This window comes from Manis pentadactyla, chromosome 1 (genome assembly GCF_030020395.1).
Source record: "Manis pentadactyla isolate mManPen7 chromosome 1, mManPen7.hap1, whole genome shotgun sequence".
NCBI lineage: Eukaryota > Metazoa > Chordata > Mammalia > Pholidota > Manidae > Manis > Manis pentadactyla.
Genome location: NC_080019.1, coordinates 159,135,084 through 159,154,144, shown reverse-complemented (window position 1 = coordinate 159,154,144; position 19,061 = coordinate 159,135,084). Strand labels below are relative to the sequence as shown.

General features: G+C 40.0%; 1 protein-coding gene across 8 annotated transcripts in view; it reads right to left on the bottom strand.

The window, feature by feature from the left end:
- NXPE3 (neurexophilin and PC-esterase domain family member 3) overlaps positions 1 to 17,508 on the bottom strand; it is a 33,402-nt gene extending 15,894 nt beyond the window's left edge. The window contains exons 1-4 of one of the 8 annotated variants that reach the window (XM_057502322.1): positions 17,272 to 17,367; positions 14,371 to 14,583; positions 8,040 to 8,442; positions 1,034 to 1,788 (exon numbers count right to left, since the gene is read on the bottom strand). In XM_057502322.1, coding sequence (XP_057358305.1) covers positions 1,034 to 1,788; positions 8,040 to 8,132 — 848 coding nt within the window. In that variant the 5' untranslated portion in view covers positions 8,133 to 8,442; positions 14,371 to 14,583; positions 17,272 to 17,367. Of the gene's footprint in view, positions 1 to 1,033; positions 1,789 to 8,039; positions 8,443 to 14,370; positions 14,584 to 16,613; positions 16,830 to 17,271 lie in introns of those variants that run through there. The other 7 variants (XM_036916452.2, XM_036916449.2, XM_036916451.2 and 4 more) reach the window with 7 other exon arrangements.
- Positions 17,509 to 19,061: the final 1,553 nt, after the last annotated feature.

Genomic DNA, 19,061 nt, shown 5'->3' with positions numbered 1-19,061 from the left:
CTTCAGTGTGGCATGTGTCCATGAAATGTGTACATGACCAAAAGCTGACTCCACAAGTGAAAAATCAGTTTTAATGTAGAAACTCCTACAGACCACATACCTTACGGTAGGAACTTTTTCCTCACTGAATACTGAGTGGACATAAAACATAAAATTTGTTGAAGGTACCCAGGTGAACTCAACGAAAATACCTTTCTACCAGGGAATGTTTAAGAAGTATGTATTTCATTAAAAATTTAAAAATATTTTACATTCTTTCTAATAATTGTACTTCTTGACCCTGAAAGCTTTTCTAACTCCTTTTCCTTAGAAATGCTATTTTACTTCAGAACTACATGGAATGTTGAAGAAAACAGAAATTTTAATTCATACTGATTCCATACATTGTTCTGCATATTATTCCATATATTGATCATTATGCTGAAAAAGTTTTATATTTACCTTCAAAAGCAGGAATCTGTACAGAGTAATGCAAGAGCTTCAACAGCTGTTAACTTAAAATATAGTTTGCTCTGGTATTCCTGCATCTGTGCTTATCATTAAATCAATCCAGCAGTGTTGCCATATTTAGTCTTTTTATTAACAGTGTTTATAGGATTTGAACAACTCATAACATTCCACTTAAATTCTTTTAGTTTACTGGACATGAAGCTAAACACTGGCCTAACTACAAGACCTCCAGCAACCCTGTTCATGGACGACTTTTTTATCTACTCTGTGAATAAGTGATCTTGCTTATACCGCCAAAGATATGCTATATAGTTCTGAAGTAAACATAGATATGAGGGTAAAAAAGCCAAAACCTCCAGGGTAGAAGGTCTTCAATTTGAACTGGAATAAGCACTAAGCTTCACTTGAAAAAAACGATTCACAAACTATTAATCTGTATTTTCTTATTCACTACCTCTCCTGACTGAAAGGGGCCAGTTTCAGAGAGATACAGGCACATAATCAAAACAAGAAAGTCTCCTAAATGGAACAAGTACAGTAGAAAGGGGCCCTTAAATTACCACCTAGAACAAGGAGCACATACCTCTGAAAGAAAGCATTCTCTGCAGCAGTTAGAAGGCCCTTCAGATATCCACCTTTGAAATGGTTAATTCTGCTGCTGCAAGGGAGTTTCTTTGGTTTGAAGCAGAACCAGGGTTCTCCAGTGTAGAGATCTGTAAAGTTACATAAGGGCAGACTCCCAGAAAGACACACGTTGCACTCGGTGGTTTCAGAAATTCTTCCTGAACGGAAGAGACTCTTGAAATAGACCCGATCTGGTTTCTCTTCCTGTAGGTGCTGAAGAACTCTGATCCCTTCACTGGGGTGGACCAGAGATATGGACACTTTAACTTTGCCTGGCCAGAGCAAAGTAAAGAAGACCCTGTAAAAGCCATTCTGGTAGTCTACCACTCTGCCCACCGCCCCTGCCTGCAGCATAGGGGAGTGGATTCTGGCCTGCAGGTAATCTCCACCATAGTTCTTGGGCTTTCTCTGAAAATCCTGTACATGAACCAGCACCTCTAACTGGCTTCCCACCTTGAAGAATGCTGCGGAGTTCAAGATGACGAAGTAGCTGGAAGAAGGGTCAGTGCTCTTCAGAAAGGGGACTGGGCCCACGTCAGGCACCTGCCACTGGAAGGCGGCCAGCAATGAGTCCTCTTCCATGCGTTCCTGGCTGGACAGAGTCTGCTGATCATAGCCACAGTAAGGATTCCTGCTAATTCCTGTCACCTGGGAGGAAACAAACTGTCCACTACTATCGATGAATGTGGCTGAAACAGTCTCATGGTCCAAGTACTGAAAGATACAAATAACAGAAACCACAACTACAATAAAACTCCTTATATTTAACCAAATATGTATCTGCTTCAGGGATGATACTGTTTCAAACCCCAAAGCTCACTAGTTTTACAGGGCTATCTTATTGTAATAGTGAAATCAAGATCAGAAATAAAGTTTGGCGGTGTGTAACTTTACACACTTTTGTAACTTTTATCTCCAGGAGCTTGATCAAGTTCACACAGTAAATATTGGCGAAAAATCCCTCATGCTTCCAGCAGGAGAATGGAAAAAGGAATCATTTTGAAGTAGACTAGGGCAAGCAGTCTGTTCTTTATAACAAGGCCTGCCCTCAAGGGAAACTATTTTATTAGAGCTTATCCTATTGCGATTTTATCAGAATCTAACCAAACTGGGGTAAAGGACATATCCAACTCTAGCCCATTCTAGCCCTTCTGTCCAACTTTCAGGGTGTGGGGAGGACTAAGAAGCATTTTTGAAATTCACACTCCACAAGCACAAGTTCACTAGAGGACTGATACTCAATCCTAGGACTAAAAAATGCTTCACCTCCTCCACACCTTACCAGCACACCACTAGAAGCCTATTTATAAGAATTCCTTTTACCCAGTACATCATGTCCAGCTTCAAACAAAGCAGAAACCATACTAAAAGGCAAAAAACAATTTGAAAGCATAGATCAAGCATCAGAACCAGACTCAGATACAGCAGATATGTTTGAATAATCAGATCAGGAATTTAAAACAACTATTATTAACATGCTATGGGTTCTAAGGGGAAAAGCAGGCAATATGTAAGAACAGATGTGGAATGTAAGAAGAGTGATGGAAATTCCAAGGAAGAATCAAAAAGAAATGCCAGACAGAGCAGAGAGGATTTTTAGGACAGGGAAAACACTCTGTCTATTATAATCATAGACAGATGTCATTCTAAATTTAGCCAAACCCACAGAATGTAAAACACCAACAGTTAACCCTAAGGTAAACCACGGACCTTGGGTGATTATTATGTGTCAATGTAAGCTCATTTTAGGTAAAAAAAAAAAAAAAGTGTCATTCCTTTGAGTAATAATAATGGGGGAGACCATGCATATGAGAAATCTCTGTAATCTTCCTGTGATGTAAGCCCTGACAGATGGTTTTTCTTTTTTTGTAATGCAAGTGCCTGGCTTCAACTTTGATTGCCAAGGCATCCATTTCAAAGAGACATCACTTTTAAAATGCTCTCAAAATAAATAAATAAATAAATAACACTTTGAGCCACACCACTACATAGAGAGCCAGCCTGCATCCCCAACCACCCCTGCCCCAGGATCCTTTGCTTTAAAGATCTTGGTTGATTTAGATAACTGACCAAGAGAAAGGTAAAACAGCATACCACCATGGAAAATCATCAACTGACAAAGGAAGGCAGAAACAGAGAGGAAAAAACAAAACAAAAAAAAACAAACCAAAACAATGAGAAAGCAATTAATAAGATGGCATTAGTAAATCCTTACATATCAGTACATACTCTAAATTTGAGTAGACTGAATTCATTTAGCAAAAGGCACAGAGTGGCTGGATGCATAAAAAAACAAGACCCGACTAAATGTGGCCTACAAGAGACTTCAGATTTAAGGACACAAATAGGTGAAAGTATGGAAAAAGATATTCCATGCATGCAGAAATCAAGGAAAGAGTGTTACAGCTATAGCCATACCAGACAAAACAGACTTTAAGCCAAAAACAGTACCAAGAGACAAAGAAGACCATTGTATAACAATAAAAGGGTCAACTTATCAAGAAGATATAACATTCATAAATCTGTATCTTCCCATGCCAGAATACCTAAATATATTAAGCAAATACTAATAGAACTGAAGGGGGAAATAGACAAAATAATGGTAGGGGACTTCAATACATTACTTTCAGCAATGGATAGATGAAACGGAAAATCAACAAAAAAACACTGGACTTGAACCACACATTAGATCAAATGGACCTAATAGACATTTACAAAGCAAACCCTATCAAAATTCCTATAGCATTTTTCACAGAAATAGAAAAAATAATCCCAAAATTTGTATGGAACCATGAAAGATCCCAAGTAGCCAAAGCAATCCTGAGAAAGAACAAAGCTGAAGGCATCACACTTCCTGATGTAAACTACAGTACAAAGTCCTAGTAATCAAATCAGTGTGGTATTGGCATAAGAACAGACCCACTGACCAATGGAATAGAATCAAGACCCCAGAAATAATCCACTTATATGGCCAACTAATATTTGACAAGGCATCCACAAATACTCAGTGAAGAAAGCTTAGTCTCTTCAACAAATGGTGCTGGGAAAACTGGTCACATGCAGGCAATAAAACTGGACCCCTATCTCTTACTATTCACAAAAATAAGCTCAAAATGGATTAAAGACAAACATGAGATCTGCTATCATAAAATGTTAGAAAAAGAAGCTCCTTGACACTGGTCTTGGCAATGATTTTTAGATATGACACCAAAAACATAAGCAACAAAAGCAAAAAATCAACAAATGGGAAAACACCAAACTAAAAGATTTTGCATAGCAAAAGAAACCATCAACAGAATGAAAGGATGACCTACAGAACGGGAGACCATATCTGCAAACCATATTTCAGATAAGCAGTTAATATCCAAAATGTATAGATAACTCATACAACTCGGCAACAAAAAAAAGAATCCGATTTTAAAATGGGAAGAGGGACTAAATAGACATTTTTTCCATAGACGTCTAAATGGCCAACAAGAACATGAAAAGATGCTCAGCATCACTAATCATCAAGGAAATGCAAATCCTTGTTTTTGAGCTATCACCTAATACCTGTTAGAATGGCTATCATCAAGAAGATAAAAGAAAACAAGTGGTGAGGATGTGGAGGAAGGGAACCCTGTACACTGTTGGTGGGAATGTAAATTAATTTAGTCACTACAGAAAACAGTATGGAGGTTCCTCAAAAAAATGGAAAATACACCTATAATTTGATCTGGCAATCCCACTTCTGGGTATATGGCCAAAGGAAATGAAAAGGTATCAGAAAGATATCTGCACATTCATGTTCACTGCAGCACTATTCACAATAGCCTAGATATGGAAGCAACCTAAGTGACCACTGATGGATGAACAGATAAAGAAAATATGGTGTGCATATATATATATATATATATATATATACACACACATACAGTGGAGTATTATTCATCCATAAGAAAGAAGGAAATCCTGCCATTGTGACAATATGGATGGACCTTGAGAGCATTACACTAAGTGAAATGAATCATACAAAGACAAATAGTGTATGATATTACTTAGATGTGGAATCTAAAAAATTGAACATAAAAAATACAGAGTAAAATAGTGGTTACCAGGGGCTAAGGGGTAGAGGGACTGGGAAGATGTTTAAGCACACAAACTTGCAACTAGTAGATAAATAAGTCCTGGAGATCTAAAGCACAATATACTGATTATAGCCAACAATACTGTATGATAAACCTCAAAGTTGCTAAGAGACAAGATCTTAATTGTTCTCCCACAAAAAAGAAAATAATTATATGACATGATAGAGATGTTAGCTAACACCATGGTGGTAATCATATTGCAACATATAAATCTATCAAATCACCATGTTGTACACCTTAACTTCAAAATTGTATGTCAATTATATCTCAATTTTTTAAGAAAATTTCCCTTACTTACCGATTACCTTTTAAGAAATATTCCAGCCTCCCTCTCCTCTTTCACTGTTGTGCGGATGTAACAAACCATTAAGAACGAAACCATGCACTATGTACTCATGAACAGCCCCTCTCCCTCCCACCCTTTTACTCTCTTTCTCATGCATGCTTGCTCTTGCTCCTTGGGTAACCACACCAACTGTTGAAGACCAGCTGATTGACCCACGCAGCCTAATTCAAGAACCACCAGACACTTCATGCTAAGCCACCTGATTTTACTCACAAATGAAAAAGAATGCAAAAAAAGGTGAATTATTTAATTTTCCTAAATGACAACTGTATTCTAGGACAGTGACAAAGGCGACTTCAGGGTCTGCCATCTTTGTAGATTCAGAGCCAAGAAGAAACACCAGTGGTTGCTCCTGGAGCCATTTTAAGCTGCGGACTAAAGTGAGCACTATGGTTTCCTGCCCCACATCCGCTTCACTCCTTGCTGAAAAACAGTACTGCTGTTTGCTGACTTCTAAAGTTCACAGGTGGACCTGACTGATCAAGGGATAATCCCAAGTAACTGATTCAGAAGTGGACATGTGACCCAGCTCTGGGTTATGAAAAACGAGAAGCATCTCCTGGAGGTTTCTGATGGATGCATGCAGCCAAATCCAGACACCACCAGTGCTCTGGTAATAGCTATCTGAATTTTACTTACAGTGAAGAAATGCAAGTAATCTCTGGAGAGGGTTTTGAGGCAACAAACCGTCTTTTAAGCCAGACGTGTACAAGGAAGCAACCACCTGTTGCTACAGCAGCATCCTACAATACAACTATGAGCAAAGACGTCATAGATAAAAGCTAACATAAAGGGGGGCAAAGCTGAGAGACCTACAGGGATATAGAGCCTGAACTATGTCCAAAAGAGTCAAATGAACTATGTCCAACCTACCTTTTGACTTCTAAATGAATAATATTCCTTAATATTAGAGCCAGCTTGAGTAAAAAAAAAAATCCACCCCCCCCCACATATGTATGTATATATTAAAGCCAGCTTGAATCAGGTTTCTTTACTTGTAGTCAAAAGCCTTAATACACTGGTATTCTTTTTGTAATATAATCATATAAAGTATATATATTTAAAATACTAATGAATAAGGAAAAAACAAACAAATAAATAAAGGCCATGCTCCATGAGAAGTTATCAGAGAAATAATAGAAAACTATTTTCCTTGCAACCTTTTGCTGGATATTGCTACATATAGCTCCTCATATTATGTGATATTTTCGTAACCAGAATGTTGAATGCAGTAAAAGCAATGTAGGTGAGTGCCACATACACACTTATGGTCTTGAAATTCACTGCCCCTCTGTCATCCTGCAGGATCAGCTCCATCTCCCAACCCCACTCCTTCAAGCTACTACACACAAACCTCTCGGGCTCCCCGCTCCTTCCACCCTCTACCCCTCTACAGGCAAGACCTCCAGCAATGTCCACCTGAAGCAGAAATGTATCTACTTTGCCAACCATCATGACATTTTTCCTTCTTAGGTCTGAGAAAGGAACATGACCCCTCCTATATAATTAATAATGAAATGATACAAAAACACAGTTATTCATGTCCCTCATCGTACATAAAGGTATATGCTCCATTTGTGCTCTAGATCCCATCCTCTTCTCCTCCCCTTGGTCCATGAATCCTCCTCTCCGGCTTCTCTATTATTTCTTCCCCTCAAATTTAAGTCCCTCAGACTTCCACTTACAGCCAAGATAAAGAAACAGTGAAATTTACCCTTCTACCTGAAACAACTTTAAAAGGCCAAAATACATGAAACAATAGTTTTCCAGGGAATGGACATCAGACAGAAAAGACAATGATGCCTGAAAGACAGGGAATAAAGGAAGTGATCTTGTAACTGCCCTTTGCTTACAGCCTCAAGAGAGTTTGCAGGATGCAGCACAGGGAGGGGAAACCAGATGGAGCCTGGTGAACCAGTCTAGGAAATGGAGCTGAGCCTTAAAAGACCAAAATGAGTCCACAGGACAGAGTATAGGAGGAGAGCTGCACAGAGATCAGTCTCAGGACATCTGCAGAGGGCCCCACCCCAGTAGTCAGCAGAATACTGAAGAGCACATGTGTACAATGGAACTGCAGGAGGCTGGGGCAAAAACTACCTGGAGGCATGAAAGAGAACAGTAACATGAACTCCCTCAGAGCTGGGATATTTGGGAGACACAAACATTCAGACTCTAGCAGAACCCGATAAGCAAAAAAATACTTTAAGTTAGTTGGACCTGTTACCTGAGAGATACCACAAGCCAACAAAATTAAAAGGACAACATCATTTTATATAGAAACTACTCCATACATTTTGTTGACATACGAGTTTGCACAGGAAGAGGCAGAGGTAGGGAGAGGTAAATGCTGCTAGTTCAGTATAGAACCATCCAAGGCACTCCAATACTTACCAAACAAATGAAAACAGGAACTGTGGCCAGGCTAAGGTTCCTGGTGATCACGTTCCCCAGGTTGGTTCCCTTAGTTACAAAGAAGGACACCGAGCACTCACCTCTACCTGAGTAACACTGACAACCAGCACCACCACCACCAACACTGCAAGCAGACAGAAGAAAAATCGCAGTCTGAAGAAATTGATCCACATTGTCTGGCTGTGTCTTGATCACCCATGGCCGACACCAGGCTACCTTCACTCCTTAAAACTCCATGTCTCTGTTTTTCTGAGCTGCAGATAAGCTTTCAGTCTAATTTGCTTCTTTTCTGCCAGTATCCTTAAGAGTTCTTTGTATAGAGAAGAAGCCAGAGTTGATCTAAGTACATTTTTCTTCAGGAGAATCCTTCCAAAGTGGGAAGATGAGAACACAGATCACCAACTGCAACATCCTAGAGTGAGGTAAGAGGAAACCTAGCATATTTCCTCTTCTTTAACCTTTTCGAAGTTTCGACATCATAAGCTGAAAGCAGAGACAAAGCACAGTAACATCTATTCCATATCCAGACAGCTTACTCAAAACCAATCCCAGGATTCTACGTAAACAGTGGTATTTGTCCTACAATTTAGGTTTTAACTTTTAAGAGAGCAAAAAATAATGTCTTCAAATGCTCAGAAATTGGAAAATTAAAGTAAGTGCTATATTTCTATAGATGTCTAGTAAGTAAAATAATTTCCCTTCCCTTATAGTTTAAGTTATAAAACATTACTAGAGTAATTCTACTTAAAGAGCATTAAGAGGAAACTTGGTGATTTTTGAGAAGAGTTCTGGGATACTGTGCAAACCATCCTGACATCCTCTGGGAAATGAGTGCCATCCCTCTGTATAGGAGGAGACAGGAACACACCCTGTGCATTTCCACCTCCTCTGCCACCTATGTGGTCCCAACGCTCCCTCAGCTGAGGCTCAAAGCACAGGAGGAAAGACACCTGCCCCAAGGATGTAGGAGAGGAAAGCTGAGCTTGAACAGTGAAAAACAGGGCACCCAAATCCTTCATCATACCTGCTAAACGACTTCAGTCGGCCACACTCCTGTTTTCCCATGTAATGAATTTTTTTTATTGGTGTCAAATATACAACACAGTGGTTCAACTGTTAACCACATTATTAAATCCTCACGCCCCCCCCACCCCCCAGTGCAGGTACTATCAACGTAGAAAGATATTACAGAATCACTGATTATATCCTCCATGCTGTACTACTATCCCCATGACCAGCTTATATGATGATTGAGAATTTTGTGCCCTTTTATCATCCTCATCCTCCCCTCCTCCCACTCCAACCCCTCCTCCATGGTCACCACTAGTCACTTCTTGGTATCTGTAAGTCTACTGCTGTTTCTTTCATTCTGTTTTGCTTTGTTTTTATATTCCATAAATAAGTGAAGTCATTCCCATATGATGAATTTAAAATGCTCTCACCATTTGCTATTTTGACATAGATTAGCAGAAAAAGTACTAGTATTTTGTTTCCCGCAAGGCATCCCATGGAGGGCAGATGGAGAAGTAAAGGTGAAAAGGGTTCATGATCAGGGTGCAGAGAATCTCAAAATATCTCAGCTGCACCAACACTCTCTTCAGCTCCAGTATGGACCTGGCAAGCCCCCTAGTCCCTCACCCTTGTACTATACCTATCTACTCTATTGCCATAACCACAAGGACCAAGCCAACCTTTGCTCATGCCCCCTTCATAAAGAAAACAAGGCTAAGCTATTCCAACAAGCTCTCCATCCTCAGAATGCCCACAGCACTCACCAGTTTCACTTCTCAGCTGATTTTTATTTATATCTGTAATTCTTGTCTCCCCAACTACACTATACCAGTAATGATTATTTTTTTAAATCGTGAGAAAAAACAACCTAATTATAACAAAGTATCATACCTCTTGATTCCTTCACAGTACTTAGCTTCTTTTAACTGAAATATAGTTTATATACAATATTATAGTGGTTTCAGATGAACAACTTAAGTGATTCATCAATTGTATACATTACTAAATGCCCACCATAAGTATAGGTATACCTGTCACCACACAAAGATTTTATATTATGAACTATATTCCCTATGTTGTACTTCTATCCCTGTGACTAAATTATTTTATAATTTGAAGTTTGTACCTCTTTATTCCCTTTACCTTTTTCACCTGTTCTCCCCCTCCATAGTAACCATGTTTATGAGTCTATTTCTGTTTTGTTCATTTGTTTTGTTTTTTATATTCCACATATAAGTGAAACCATATGATACTCATCTTTCTCTGACTGACTTATTTCACTTAACATAATACCCTGTAGATCCATCCACATTATTGCAAATGGCAAAATATTTTTATGACTGAATAATATTCCATCGTATATATGTACCACACCTTCTTTGTTTTTGTTGTTGAAGCATTGTTGATATACAATCTTATATTGGTTTCAAATGTACAACAAAGTAGTTCAACAGTTACCCATATTATTAAATCCTCACCCCCTATAATGCAGTTAATATCTATCAACGTAAAAAGATGTTACAGAATCATGGACGACATTCTCCATGCTGCACATTCGTCCTCATGACTAACTTATATTGTGATTGCAAATTGTTGATGTACCAACCTTCTTTATCCATTCTCCTATTGATGGACCCTTCGGGTGGTGCTTCCATATCTTGGTTATTATAAATAATGTTTCAGTAAACAGAGGAGTATATATATCTTTTTGAAAATGATTTCCTTTTCTTCATGTAGATTCCCAAAAGTGGAATTGCAGGGTCTTATGACATCTATTTTTAGTTTTCTGAGAAATCTCCATATAGCTTTCTACAGTGGCTGCACCTTTTTTGCAATACCACCAGAAGTGACAATACTTAGCTCTTTACATGATATACATTGATTGAACAATCCATACCACAAATAATTATGGAGGCTAAAAAGCAAGGTTAAAGGAACTATAGGCAGGAACAGAAATATGCAAGAAGCCCCTCATGGCCAGGGACTGTAAAGAAAATCACTATGGAGGGTCAGATGCCAGGAAAAGACCTGAGTTCCAAGCCACTAGAGCATAGAGATTTGAAAGACCACCTGTATACCTAAAGACACATAGACTGGGGCACACTGAAAGGTCTCTCTCTTTGAAAAGACATCTACTAAAATGTTGATACCTGTCACATCTGGGCAGTTTTTGTCTTTCTCCTTCATCTTTATCTTTATGTCCTAACTTTTTTTTTTTTTTGGTATCATGGTATCATTAATCTACAATTACATGAGGAACATTATGTTTACTAGGCTTCCCCCTTCATCAAGACTCCCCACAAACCCCCATTACAGTCACTTTCCATCAGCGTAGTATTACTATTTGTCTTCTCTGTGTTGCACAGCTCTCCCCATGCTTCCCCCCACATTATACATGCTAATCGTAATGCCCCTTTCCTTCCCCACCCCCTTATCCCTCCCTTCCAACCCATCCTCCCCAGTCCCTTTCCCTTTGGTAACTGTTAGTCGATTCTTGGGTTCTGTGATTCTGCTGCTGTTTTGTTCCTTCAGATTTTTCTTTGTTCTTATACTCCACAGATGAGTGAAATCATTTGGTACTTGTCTTTCTCTGCCTGGCTTATTTCACTGAGCATAATACTCTCTAGCTCCATCCATGTTGTTGCAAATGGTAGGATTTGTTTTCTTCTTATGCCTGAATAATATTCCATTGTGTATATGTACCACATCTTCTTTATCCATTCATCTACTGATGGACACTTAGGTTGCTTCCATTTCCTGGCTATAGTAAATAGTGCTGGGATAAACATAGGGGTGCATCTGTCTTATTCAAATGGTATTTCTATTTTGAGCTTTTTGAGGAACCTCCATACTGCTTTCCACAATGGTTGAACTAATTTACATTCCCACCAGCAGTGTAGGAGGGTTCCCCTTTCTCCACAACCTCGCCAACATTTGTTGTTGTTTGTCTTTTGGATGGTGGCAATCCTTACTGGTGTGAGGTGATATCTCATTGTGGTTTTAATTTGCATTTCTCTGACGACTAGCGATGTGGAGCATCTTTTCATGTGTCTGTTGGCCATCTGAATTTCTTCTTTGGAGAACTGTCTGTTGAGCCCCTCTGACCATTTTTTAATTGGATTATTTGCTTTTTGTTTGTTGAGGTACGTGAGCTCTTTATATATTTTGGATGTCAACCCTTTATCGGATCTGTCATTTATGAATATATTCTCCCATACTGTAGGATGCCTTTTTGTTCTGTTGATGGTGTCCTTTGCTGTACAGAAGCTTTTCAGCTTGATATAGTCCCACTTGTTCATTTTTGCTTTTGTTTCCCTTGCCCGGGGAGAAATGTTCATGAAGAAGTCACTCATGTTTATGTCCAAGAGATTTGTGCCTATGTTTTTTTCTAAGAGTTTTATGGTTTCATGACTTACATTCAGGTGTTTGATCCATTTCAAATTTACTTTTGTGTATGGGGTTAGACAATGATCCAGTTTCATTCTCTTCCATGTAGCTGTCCAGTTTTGCCAACACCAACTGTTGAAGTGGCTGTTGTTTCCCCATTGTATGTCCATGGCTCTTTTATCATATATTAATTGACCATATATGTTTGGGTTAATGTCTGGAGTCTCTATTCTGTTCCACTGGTCTGTGGGTCTGTTCTTGTGCCAGTACCAAATTATCTTGATTGGTGTGGCTTTGAGGAATAGCTTGAAGTTGGGGAGTGAGATACCCCCCACTTTATTCTTCTTTCTCAGGGTTGCTTTGGCTATTCAGGGTCTTTGGTGGTTCCATATGAATTTTTAAACTACTTGTTCCAGTTCATTGAAGAATGCTGTTGGTAATTTGATAGGGATTGCATTGAATCTGTAGATTGCTTTGGGCAGGATGGCCATATTGACGATATTAATTCTTCCTAGCCAAGAGCATGGAATGAGTTTCCATTTGTTAGTGTCCTCTTTAATTTCTCTTAAGAGGGTCTTGTAGTTTTCAGGGTATAGGTCTTTCACTTCCTTGGTTAGGTTTATTCCTAGGTATTTTATTCTTTTTGATGCTATTGTAAATGAAATTGTTTTCCTGATTTCTCTTTCTGTTAGTCCATTGTTATTGTACAGGAAAACCACAGATTCCTGTATATTAATTTTGTATCATGCAACTTTGCTGGATTCTGATATTAATTCTAGTAGTTTTGGAGTGGAGTCTTTAGGGTTTTTTATGTACAATGTCACCTGCAAATAGTGACAGTTTGACTTCTTCTTTACCAATCTGGATGCCTTTTATTTCTTTGTTTTGTCTAATTGCCGTGGCTAGGACCTCCAGTACTATGTTGAATAACAGTGGGGAGAGTGGGCATTCTTGTCTTGTTCCCAATCTCAGAGGAAAAGCTTTCAGCTTCTTGCTGTTTGTTCAGTATGATGTTAGCTGTGGATTTATCATATATGGCCTTTATTCTGTTGAGGTACTTGCCCTCTATACCCATTTTGTTGAGCTTTTATCATGAATGGATGTTGAATTTTGTCAAATGCTTTTTCACGTCTATGGAGATGATCATATGATTTTTGTCCTTCTTTTTGTTTATGTGGTGGATGATGTTGACGGATTTTTGAATGTTGTACCATCCTTGCATCCCTTAGATGAATCCCACTTGGTCATGGTGTATGACCCTCTTGATGTATTTTTAAATTCGGTTTGCTAATATTTTGTTGAGTATTTTTGCATCTATGTTCATCAGGGATATTGGTCTGTAATTTTCTTTATTGGTGCGGTCTTTGCCTGGTTTTGTATTAGGGTGATGTTGACTTCATAGAATGAGTTTGGGAGTATTCCCTCCTCTTCTATATTTTGGAAAATTTTAAGGATAAGGAAAATGGGTATTATGTCTTCTCTGTATGTCTGATAAAATTCCGAGGTAAATCCATCTGGCCCGGGGTTTTGCTCTTGGGTAGTTTTTTTATTCCTTCAATTTCCTTGCTGGTAATTGATCTGTTTAGATTTTCTGTTTCTCTCTCGGTCAGTCTTGGAACGTTGTATTTTTCTAGGAAGTTATCCATTTGTCGTAACTTTTTATCAGAAAATAAAATTTACAAACATAAAGAATAATGATTTATAAAAGTAATAATTAAAGATGAGCCATAAGCAGAAACATGGCGTTAAATCAGATAAGGGAAAACAATTCTATTTAAAATGAAAGATTTCAAAGTGAAAGAAGAAATCTGTAACAGTTTTCTGTTAGCTACCTATCAATATAAAACCTAGGAATTATAACAAGAACTCTATTTGCAAAGAGAGTAGAAACATATCATTGGGTATCTCAAAGTACCTTAGAATTGAGTAAGAACAATAGTGCCAGATAGGAATGACTCTAGAAAAAGGTTTCCTAGATCAACCAAAAAATAACATATAGTTGAATTAATTTACCTTTTATTGGGAAATTTCCAGCTCCTAAGAAGAGATGCTTATTGGAAGTAAGAAATGAGAGTTTACATCTAACTTTCCTTCCAGCATCAAGTCCCAGCTTAAGGCAATCATGACAGCAGCCCTTATTCTTTTCTTGCCATATTCAAAGCACATGTTTTTTCATTTTTTTTATTTTTATTTTTTTGTTTTTTCATTTTTATACCATTCTTCCTGCTGCAACAGAGATAAGCACATGACATACAGGTTAAAGATACTAAAAATTAAAAAAGGAAAAAATAATTGAAATCAAGGGTACAATTTTATAGCAAGGAGATATACACAGATTTCAGTACAATCTAGTGGGAAGAGTGAAGATAAGAACATATCCTTTCCTACTAATAAAAAACAGTAACTGGCTATTTATACACAGGAACTTCAACATGGCAAATCACTCCCAGGTCTGGGCTGACAGTCAAAACTCTGTAAGTAGCAATATAACTGAAAAAATATATAAACCATAGATAAAAGCTCCATGTTATTTTTTTTTAAGACTAGAATAATCATGTAGCTCAATGATTCATTCTTTCACTATAGAAAACAAGATTTATCTAGACAGATCTAACAATTATAGTTACTCCATGAGGAATCTAAACTTGAGCAGTCTTGTTTTAAATCTTTCTGAAGAATCAGTCCACCACTTACCCAGGCTTCATATTCATGTTCAAACCACAAGCAAAAGGTAAAATGCATGGTCTATTGGGTTTGTTTTGCCAAATTTGATTAAGAATACTTACTGACCAATTTATTTCTTTACAGCCTGTGGCCACAGCCCTCGACTGCCATTAGGTGCCTGACTTCCCATCTCCATCTCACAGAATTACAAAGTGATTGCTTACATCACTTAGAATTACAATGGTCAGTTTCAGTATTAAAAAGACAATTAGGCAGTAACCCCATCCTCTGGGAAGCTAATATTCTTAAGCAATCATATCACAAAGACAATATATTAGAGGACAACCACACTTCCAGTCTCTGGACGGTCCCCATCCTAAACACTCTGATCATGTAATTGTACTTGTCAAAGCAAGTGTCTGGAATTTTAATTTGGAACACACAGACCCCTCCGTAAAAGTCAAAAGCACAAATTTTTATATGAAGTATACCCAAACAAATATTTCTATACGACAGTTTCCAAAGGGCAGCTGTATTTAATAGGGTGCTGAGTGTGACCTTGAAATTTAACAGGGCAGGGTCTACAGAAAGAACTGGAGACTCACCCAAAACCATGACAACGAAGGGCCAACTAAATAAGGTCCATGTTTGGACAAAGATGAAGCAAGGACAGAAGTCTGCAGGACTTGTTTCCCCAGCCTCCAGTTCTCTTTCATGTACCCACCTCACATGCCTACAGTGCTGACTCACCTAGGCCTTGCTTTGCCCTCCTTCCAAAGCAGCACCTTTTTATTTCACGGAGTGTGAGGGTGGGGACCAGAGAAGTAACCAAGTGAGTTAAACAAGTCACAGAGTACTAAATGTTAATAAGAAAGAACACAGGACCTGTTGACAGGAGGTGGGCTTTAACCTTACATGCACATTAATGTCATCTTAGAAGCTTTTAAATATATCAATTCCTGGACTTCACTCAATTGAATCAGAATCTGCAGGACCAGGGCCCAAGAAACAGCTTTTTAAGAAAGGTCTCTGGATGATTATAATCTGCAGTCGGTAGGAGTACCACTCCTTTAAGGTGGCCAAGGGCTGTTATTTGTATTAATTGGTCAGGGATGGCCTTTCCAAATGGTGTTTGAATTGTAACTTACCTTGTCCCCTCAAGACAATCCAATTCCAGGGCAACTGGGGACACCAACCTCACTTTAGTGATCTATCCCTTCATTTCCTTTCTCAGTAACAAAGAACAGCAGCTATCAGGCCAGAGAGATTGTGAGGATAACAGATACAGAGAGAAGATACTAAACACAGTAAAAGAAAAGCTGAACCCAAACACTACGGAGGAATAGTGTGCTGCCGCCTCCACTGCGTGGAATTAGACAATTAGGCTCTGGGAGTCCTGCCAGCTTCAAGCACATTGTGATGTTCCAAATGATAACTAACCGCGGCTTAAAGGGGTGGGGGGATCTAAGCAGTGTGATCCTTTATCTTTAGGCAATAAGGCAACGATCCCCCTTCAGAGTAAACAATGAAAAGCAAGGAAAATTTAACAGACATTACACACAAATTTTGTATAAATCCTTAGAATCCCTTACCATCACCTTAGTGGCCTTCGTCCAAGAAGAGACAGGCGACAGGCCAGGCAGGGTCTCTACATCACATCTTGTAAAGTCACTTTGTTTTCTCCCCATACAATCTGAACCTGATGTCCCAAAACTACAGCCCAGTAAGGCGAGAACAGTCCAAAGTGTGACAGCACCGGCAGCCAACAGCAGCTGAAGCTGGGAGCCGCAGAGGAGACGGGAAGTAGGGGCTGCGTGTTCAAGTGTCCCGCACGCGGTTAAGAAAGATGTCAGGGACGCTCTGCACCCTTCCGGGTTAGGAAAGGTGTCTGTCCTGACGCGATGCAACTGCACATACCCGACAAGCAGCCAGTGGAGAAAACTGGAGATGGAGATGCCCGCGCCCAGACCCGCCCCTCCCTGCCAGGACCTGGCGTGGCTGGGGCGTCTCAGGTCCGAGGTTGCGGCAGCCGGGTATCCGACTCTGCGCCGCCTAGACCGGAGTCTCCCCTTTCAGGATCCAGCACGACAGTAATGACCCCCGGGGCAGCAGCTCCTCCGCACAGGCCTGGGGACGCGGAGCCGGTTCGCGCGGAGGAAGGGGCTTAGCAGCCCAGAGACGCGCGCAAGCAGTTGGCCAATGGGGCTCCCCCGCGGCAGCGCCACGCACACCCCGCAGTTCGATACTCACCTCCCGGCCCCGCCACCCTCCGTGCGCTCTCCGGTTGCAGGGATACTGAACGTCAGGGCCACTCGACTGGGCGCCAGACCTCCCGGTCCGAACTTCCTGCGCCTCCTCACCCCCGACCCCGGGCAACGATTGGTCCAGCTCCGGGAGGGGCGGGCTGAGAATGATGATTGACACCGCCGGCGCGGAGCGCGGAGCCTCCAGACAAGGACGCGGAGCTGACATCCCTCGCGCTTGGCACTGCCAGGCTCCTCCTGCGCGCAAGGGGTCTCACGGCTGACGCCCTGTAGCCGTAGCCCTGGCCCCTCTGCGAAACTTTTGGGGCATCGGGGTTTCCCCAGGGAGCATCCGTTTTTCTTGTTAGCGAAAGTGACCAAACAGGAGATGCCCTTACTTGGGCTCTCCTCTCAGTAGCGGATTTTTTTTCCCCTCTTACCAGAGAAACCCGATTTGCCAAGCAGGGGCACTGAGACGACAGGTCCTTGAATCTTTCCTTGCATGAAATTAGTCCACTTATATTCTTTTCTCCCTTGAAACAGACCTGTTCCTTTTACTCTACCTGTTACGGATGTGGGTCTTCTGACAAAAACGCCTGAATGCTTTTCCCTTCCTAATTCTGGATTACCTCATTCTTCCAAGCTGTAAGATTCCCGTAGTAGTTATATAAAATTCAGGGACTGAGAGGAGCCCTTAAGAAACAGACCATTTGCTCAGGAAGCCTGAAAGGATAGCGGAGCACTGTGTATTCTCAAGTGCTTGGAGCACAGCGAGGTTAACTGAATTTAACCCAGCAAATAAAGACTCTAGAATTAGACCCGCCCCAGACAATTATCTCAAGGTTGAATAAGAATAATTAATATAAACTACAACTAACATTAATTATTTTTACATTTACTGACCATAATGGACTCTATGTGCTCGTTCAGATGTTTTCATGGCAGGATTATACGCATGGGTGACCAAACCTATGAATAAAATGAAAGGGGGTTCTACATAGGGCAGTCTCTTCCGGAGTAACCATTTCATTCTCCTTCCTTCTCAAAGAAATTCAGCCTTCCCAAGTCTTTTGTAGTCATAAAAGGTGTCTTGCATTGCCTCTGCCTAATGATGAACAGTTCCTTGTCCTAGACTTCTGCTCTAAGTCTCATCTCTGAATCGGTGGACGCCCTACCACGTATCTGTAACAGTTTGGTTGTCTGGCAAGTGGACATACTGAGTTCTATGTCATGGTTTTGGACATTAGTGTATCCTTATTAACCCTTATTCATACAGGCACTCATAACCCTCTTACATACACATATATACAGTCATTATAGCCACAAACAAGAGTGGCTGTGTTGGGAGAGGCCTGTCCATCACTACTAGACTCTTAAATTATCTCTGACTGCAAAACCACTACATTCCCAAAGCAGAATACTACTGTAGAGAGTATGTGCTTTAATCCTGGCTTGACTGGGTCCGATCCACAGCTTTGCCTCTTATTAGTAGTGCGATCCTAGTTAAATTAACTTTTCTGAGCTCCTTTCCTTGATTGCAAATTAGGGGCACCATTACCTGCACTTAGGAATAAAAGAGATGACATACGAAAAGCACCTAGCATGGTGTTCCAAATCTTTTCCTCTTGAATTCCCTACCTCAAGTTGTGACACAGCATAAGGATTCTGAATGCTGAATTTATGATAACCTAACATTGAAAACTGGGGAAAAAAATGAGAACATAAGGTTTGTATGTTATGATATAGAACCAAAGGTATACCAGTCATTTCTGATCTGTCTTCAAAAAAACGGTTTAG